The 8,034-nt window shown below is 40.5% G+C and overlaps 1 protein-coding gene across 1 annotated transcript; it reads left to right on the top strand.

Moving 5' to 3' along the window:
* The first annotated feature begins 757 nt into the window (after positions 1 to 757).
* On the top strand, positions 758 to 4,910 carry emx1 (empty spiracles homeobox 1). Its single transcript, XM_058077562.2, has 3 exons — positions 758 to 1,313; positions 2,398 to 2,582; positions 4,484 to 4,910. The coding sequence occupies exons 1-3, from the start codon at positions 980 to 982 to the stop codon at positions 4,649 to 4,651; spliced, it is 687 nt and encodes a 228-aa protein (XP_057933545.2). The 5' UTR covers positions 758 to 979; the 3' UTR covers positions 4,652 to 4,910.
* Positions 4,911 to 8,034: the final 3,124 nt, after the last annotated feature.

Genomic DNA, 8,034 nt, shown 5'->3' with positions numbered 1-8,034 from the left:
AGCAGGTTAAAGGCGCAATTATTAACACAGGAGGGGAGGACTTTTGTCCTGCTGCTGGAGACGAATGGATTACTCTTTAAAGGCATACAAATTAAACATTATATCTTATTATAGTAACAAGTAGCGTGCTAGAATGAATCGGAATAATTCCGTCACAAATTAAAAATAAATAAATACTACAACCGATTCAACAGTATTCAGTTTTTTATTTTTTTTGTGCGAGTTTTATATGTAAATATTACAATTTATATGAAGTAGACTGGAGAAAGCTAAAGCTAATTCATTATGTTAAAATAATTAAAACGTTTCGTAATAAAGGAGCCATAATAATAATAATAATAATGATACAACGGCAAACTTGCGAACTTGTTTTATATAAAAAAAAAAGCGGATGAGAGTTAAATGAACGAGTTTAAAGATAATTACGCCACCTGATAATAATAACAAACAAGCTAAACGGAAGAAACATTAACTGACCTTTTTGCAAATGATTAATTTTACGGCTGCCAAGCAGGAGTTAACCGCCTCTAAAGTGAGACAAGGTTAAAAGATGAGGGAGTTTTTAATATTTAAGACAATTTAGGAGCATTTTGGTCGTCGGTAGATCGAAAAAAGGGGAGATATTCAGCTATTCAAGAGCTCCAGAAGGCTGAACACCGTGAGACCTTGATTGGCAGGTGCTGCGGACCAATCAGCAATCAGCGTCCTCATGCCGGCTCCCATCCTGCAGCGAACGCACACACTTGAGCACAAGAAAGGCTGCCATGAAGGAGACTTGCAGCTCCGTTGACTTTTGAAGGAACATCTCCAGGCTGCCATCCCTCCAAAGAACCAGCAGAGCACAGAACCAATCCACCCTCCAGCTCCGAGAGAACTTATCTCGCTCACCATGCATTTGTAAATAAAAAGGATTTGTCCAGCAGGAGGCAAGGGGAAAACACTTATCTCTTCTTTTCGGGAGCTTGTTGCGCGTCGGGAGATGTTTGCGCCCGCAGGGAAGCGCTGCTTCACCATCGAGTCCCTGGTGGCCAAGGAGAACCCGCTGGCCGACGAACCCATCCGGCCCACGGCCCTCGCGTACTCCAACCCGGCCGCGGACGCCTTGATGGGCGGCTACCAGGCTCCGGCGGCGCGCTCCCTCTACCAGAGCCCGGAGTTGGTGTTCCCGGACTCCGTGAACCACCCCTCCCTTGCCGTGGGCCCCCACCAGCACCTCCAGCACCACCCTCACTTCTTCGGGACTCAGCACCGAGACCCGCTCAACTTTTACCCGTGGGTCCTCAGGAACCGCTTTTTTGGACACAGGTTTCAGGGTAAGACCAGTCCACTTTGGAGGACTAGTCTATCAGATTCATATTTATGTTTATTACCACGAGTGAGATTTAACGCTTATTAATCACAAAATAATCATAATAACGCGCTATTGTAAACACATTGAGCCTGACTGAACTATTAGTCCAAACACCCTGATGCAACACATAAATGCAATGATGCTTATTTTATGCAATTTAGGCATAAACAAATCCTATGATTATTTAACACGCATAACTGAACTAAACCGATTCTAATTTAGTTTCAATGCAATTTACATTCCTTAAGGTACACCTGCAGTATTTCAATACAGAAAACAATTAACCCACAACCACGTTGACATATTTAGCAACGCTTATTAGCATTATTATTATTGTTATAATTTCATACTGTTTTTCTCATAATTAATATTATTACTATACCATGATGGGCAACTAAAGTGTTTAGTAGTAACATATTGTTAAATGAATATATTCTTTGGTATATGCAATATTGTTATTTTTCGATACAAAACATTAGGCTTTTAATGAAAATCTAATGTTCCTAAATTATCATGTAAAATAAAAACTTTATATTAATAATAATGACTTAAATGCAGTCTTAAAAACATCGTGGGCGTGAATAGAAAATTTTACACATGAAAAAATTTTTACAAAAATTACAATTTTATTCTCGTTTAGTGTATTGGCCGGAACGCTCTATTGGAAGTAGTATATATTTGTATATATGCAATTATTTTTTTGCCAATTAAATGTTTCAATGTTTAAATGGTTCAAGATAATTAATAAACGCACACTCTAATATATTTGTTTTGAGATAATTAGCATTAAACAACACGAATAGGCAAGAGTAAGCTAAAGTAACAATTTCCATTAATACAAAGTATAAACATTCAGAAATAAAGCGTTCCACTTTACAACATAATTCCATTTTATGTGCAAATCGGAGGTAATATTGTCAACTTAATGACACCTTTAGGTGGATTTTAAGGTGGTTTTAAGAGGACAGACGAGGCCATGCGGGTATAAAGTATACTCACCTGCCCGGAGCTCCAACCCGAGTCCTGTGTGCCGTCCACCCCCGCAGGTCACGACGTGTCCCAGGACAGTTTGCTGCTGCACGGCCCGTTCGCCCGGAAACCCAAACGGATCCGGACCGCCTTCTCCCCGTCTCAGCTGCTGCGTCTGGAGCGGGCCTTCGAGAAGAACCACTACGTGGTCGGCGCCGAGAGGAAGCAGTTAGCCGGAAGCCTGAGCCTGTCCGAGACGCAGGTGAGTGTCGCTGACGTCAAACGTGGGGTCGGTGTCAGGCAGCAAACATGGCGGCATTTCGCGCCCTTTTTTGTAAACTCACGAGCGATGGTTGTTAAATGACCAAATATGGTAAGGGATGGACACGCACCAAATATGGACATTTGGATCTATCGTTGTCGGAAGTGGTCTGAAATCTCGCGGTAATTAAGAGAAATGGAAACACCTACCGGAAGCAACAAAAACAAAACATTTCGTGGGTAGCTTTATATTTCCCAAATAACGTGAAATTGGAAAAGCTCTCATTTAAACTTATTGTTTATCATATTTACATGTTAATAGTTAATAATGTTCAATTTGATTGTAAAATATCTTCACTTAATTGTGTTTATTAGTGTGGTTATTGTGTCTAATATTCCCCCTCAGTAACCAAAATATCGCAAACTTAAGTCACTATAAACAAAATATTTGCTATAATAAACACTAAACAAACACTGAAGCTGACAGTAATTTGATTTAAACTCAAAGTAGTGTTTTATTTAACATGTATTAGTCCTGTGGTGTTATTCAAATGTATTACAACACCATTATATTTATTATAAAATTACTGACAATATCACCATTAAGGCCCATTTATTATTGCTGTAGTCATGTGGTCAATGCAGGCTTTGCTTTGAGGGACAATTAAAGTAACAATGACAATGTTTATCCTAGCACTCGTCCAGCTCTGACAAGACCACAATAAAGTGTGACAATTTGACTTGTCTCTTTAACACTGTTTAATGCATGCGTGTTGTTATATTAATGAAGGTGTGTGGATGTAGTGGTGATATGTGGCTGCCAGTTAGGCCTAATGGGAACAGGCTCCCACTCGGGGGACTGATTTGAATTATGACTTTTTTTAAAAAGCCCAGAATATTTGTGCATTATTTTCAAAATAAGGAAAAATCTACAAAGATTCTAATGTAACTCAAAGACACGTGAAGAGATGTGATGCAAGCTGGTGTGATAACGTAAGAATAAAAGCAAAGGTTAAAAAGAAGCAGATGATTTACTTTGACATGAACCCTGTCTTCATCAATTTCCTGCAATAGCGCAATACTAACTGGATCCCCCAACAATTCCCGTCAGAATTTAGATTTTTGTTTAAAAACATTAGCATTTTTTTTCTCTGAAAATAGGCAGTTTTTTCTCTCTTTCACCATAGGTCAGTAATAATTGATAAATATGTGATAAACAGGTAGAAAACCCACAATATGCCTCAATGATCTTTTTTTTTCATCAAGCGTTAAGACGTCGCACTTTCTTTGATGGTACTTACAAGCAGTTGATGTTTGCTAAATACAAGGATGAAGAGTCTTGAACCAGTCATGATGTGCTACATATATATATATATCACTATATGGACATTTACTATGGTACACATAATGTCATTGTATGGTCATATCACCGAGTACTTTGGTACGGGACAAAAAAAAAAATTCTAAAAAAAACAAACAAAACAAAAACCTTAAACTGTATTGTGGAAAGCAGGAAGTGAACAAATGTAACAGTTACTGATTGTAAAAGTACCAGATGGAGGGGCAGGATTTAATAAGCTTTGCTTCTTCTTACTCCTTTTGGACATGTGGAACTGGGAACTGATTATGGGATGCACTCAATTGGAATCTGATGCATGTTCAAATGAAATCAAACCATTACCATTACCATTATTTAAATGCACCGTAGTCATATCCTGTTATATGAAAACATTAGATTGGCGCTTTGGCATGTCAATCCAGCCTGAAGTGAAAAACATGAATAAAATGGACTGAGATGATCCTCAAGTTAAAGATACTTAAGTTAACTGTCCAAAAAGAGACATTTTTTTCATTGCCTGCATGTGAACTGAACATGTGTGAACATCTGATCTTTCTCCACAGGTGAAGGTGTGGTTCCAGAACAGACGGACCAAGTACAAGCGGCAAAAGCTGGAGGAGGAGGGCCCGGACAGCCAGCAGAAGAAGAAGGGCAACCACCACATCAACAGGTGGCGCATGGCCACCAAGCAGAGCAACTCAGAGGACATTGACGTCACCTCTGAGGACTAAAAAAGAAGAAACATCCCCGCCTCTGACACTGCTGCCTCACACACCAACAAATGAGGACCAAAACTATTTATTATGTCATATTATTAAGTATAAGTAGACGTATTAGGGGACTTGAACATGGGAGCAAAGAGACTGCACGGACCAGAACACAAACCTTCCATTGTTTGTGTTTTCATGTTGTACAAAGGCCACAATTCAACATTTGCTTCATTAAAGCCGCTGTAGCACACGTGTAAACATCATCCTCATTCATTTAGTTTTCTCCCACGGCGTCGGGACCCCGACTGGGATGGGAGGACTGAACTGACAATTGTCATGATGAAGCAGTTGGTGGACACAACACAACCGAACTTGGCAAAATGACCTGGATCTCGGCAGCAATGTCTTTCTTATTCCGTATTTCTGCACCCTGTGTAGAAGAACTCACTGGACAATTCATTAGGTCCACAATCTAACGAGAGCCAGTACAAGTGCTGTACCAAAACCCATTATACATTTTAACTATAATAGTTTGGTTATCATATGTATATATTAGGGTGCATCAAAAAACACAATTATTGAATTTTGATATGGCTGGGTACTAAAAGTGTTCCAATATATGTAGAAACAATACATACAAAATATTTGTCCAATACATGATTATTTAGGGGTGCCACCATAATAAAGTGGTGAACAGTTCAATGGTCGCATGGAGATTTGAGGTCAGCAAATACTGCAGCTCAAGAACTCTGAGGTGATCTTTATGTTTTTGTTGGTATTTATACTCCTATTACATATTACTAGCAAATTTATGGTTTTGTTTTTGTAATTTGAATGATTTATAGTCATATTTATAGGTATTTAGTGCTCATTGCCTCTACTGTAGCTAACATTAGCTCGCTACAGTTTGCTAATGACAGTTAGCTAATATCTGAGCAAGCATAACATCAACAACAGTAATATAGAGTAGACAGTATTACTGATGCCTCATATTTATTGAGAGTGGTACTGTAGTACTACATAATCTGATATACACTTGTCCATGTATTATTTTAGGCACTGTGCAGCACAACCCACCAGCTGTCCTAAGATGCTGCCCTCTGGTCTTTGGTCTGGGCCCCCTTTGATAACCCTATAGAAAATGATGCTGTATAGAAGTTCATTGTACTCAACATTTCCAGGTCAACTTTTTGGCAATTAGACTAGAAATTGCACATTTTCTGCAATTTTACAAAAGCTTATGCGTGAGGTGGCACCCCTAAATCTCAATGGATTTCCTCAAAACTTTGCAAAAGACATTTTTATGTTCTTAGAAAATAATGGAACGCCAGTCAAATTGATATTATGAATTAAAAATTTCCCATTAAAAATTTGATGCACCCTAGTATACAGTAAAGAGTCTACATATTAGGAACAGCACTCAGTTTGAAGAATGTGCCAATCAAAACGTGATATGTGTGAAGACAACATTTGACATTGGACTGCATCTCAAGAGACTGTGTTCCTAATTAAGTGGCTTGTGAGTAAGTAAAAAGCTGTTATGCAAATAAAAAGGCAACTCTATACATCCATACACTAAACATTCCTTTTCCATATCCCACAAGCAGTGGGATGCACCCTGGACTGGTCATCAGCCAATCACAGGACACATACTGTATAACCCAACAACCAATCACAGATATGGACAATCTACAGTCTCCAATGAACCAATGGGAGGAAGCCAGATACACGCAGAGTATAAACGCATGCATGCACGGGGAGAAGTCCAAACAAATGTGATGATGAAAATGGGCACCGACGGGGATATGAAGTGCGATGAAAAAAAATGCTCTGAATATTTTCTTGCATGATCAGATAATGTGAAAGTTTAGAAAAACTGAATGCACAACAGTCGAGTAGTTAGCGCACAGACCTCACAACTAGGAGACCAGGGTTCAATTCCACCCTAGGCCATCTCATGTTCTCCCCGTGCATGCGTGGGTTTTCTCCGGGTACTCCGGTTTCCTCCCACATTCCAAAAACATGCTAGGTTAATTAGCCACTCCAAATTGTCCATAGGTATGAATGTGAGTGTGAATGGTTGTTTGTCTATATGTGCCCTGTGATTGGCTGGCCACCAATCCAGGATGTGCCTGATACATGTTTGTATCAGGTCCACCTTTTGGGTGTTAAGTTGCTATGTGATGAATTTAGTGTTTTTGGTAGTGACAACATCATAACTGTCACTGTACACTGGTATATTTGCACATTTACACATTTGGCACCGAGACCTCACAGCTAGGAGACCCCAGTTCAATCCCACCCTCGGCTATCTCTGTGTGGAGTTAGCATGTTCTCACTGTGCATGCGTGGGTTTTCTCCGGGTACTCCGGTTTCCTCCCACATTCCAAAAGCATGCTAGGTTAATTAGCCACTCCAAATTGTCCATAGGTATGAATGTGAGTGTGAATGGTTGTTTGTCTATATGTGCCCTGTGATTGGCTGGCCACCAATCTCTCCCAAAGACAGCTGGGATAGGCTCCAGCAACCCCGCGACCCTCGTGAGGAAAAAGCAGTAGAAAATGAATGACTTCCTCCTCCTACCTTCCTCCTCTGCATCATGTCAACCAATTCTCTACCTTTCCCTGTCATAGTTCCAACATTCAATTTCCAATTTGAAATTCCGGCCTCGGCCGATCCGGTATGGAAGTCGTGTTGTTGATTTGCATAGTTCCCAGGCTTGTCCAGGCTTGGGACTGGCACAACAAGGCACTGCCCCCATTGTACCCCATGGAGGCTACATGAACAAGCTAGGAAGTACAAGTAGAAAGTACTACGGTTTAGTTGAGGATGTGGATTCAACACCACTCATCGAGAAGCTTCAAGAGTCTCTTGAAGAAATTGTCGTTACGAGACAAAAACCACATAAATATGTCAGGAAGTAGCGTCAATTTAGACAAACGTGTCAGGAATGCTGCTGGACAGTTGCACAGGTGTCAGGTGTGTTACCTAAATAAAAAAGCAGAAGGAGAAGAAGAGGGAAAGTAGCTCGCCATTGTGCGGCGGTCTTTAAGAGCAAAGGCCTCAGTAATCACCTGTCAAAAGAAACGGAAGGAATCTGTGGCTAATGACCGCGAGGCTTTAGCGATGAGCCGTGATGTCTGACCTTGATGTCGTGTTTTGTAAACCAAGAGGAGCGGGGGTGGGGGTGAGGTGGGAGCGGGTGGGCTTCAAAAACACACCTCAGCTTTCTCTGCTTTTGACAAAGAACACAAAAACGTCAGACATGGTTTGTTGTGAAGCGGCCGCAAGCCTTGTTTTGGCTTTCTGGACGTCCCACACTCACTTCATGATGCACGCAGGTGCACACACACACACACACACACACACACACACACATCCTCTTTTAGCTAAATAAACACCTT

Source organism: Doryrhamphus excisus, linkage group LG14, assembly GCF_037039965.1.
Source record: "Doryrhamphus excisus strain RoL-2023G ecotype Guam linkage group LG14, RoL_Dexc_Guam_v1.1, whole genome shotgun sequence".
NCBI lineage: Eukaryota > Metazoa > Chordata > Actinopteri > Syngnathiformes > Syngnathidae > Doryrhamphus > Doryrhamphus excisus.
Note: the sequence above shows the minus strand (reverse complement) of the source record. Positions and strands in the feature narration are given on the sequence as shown.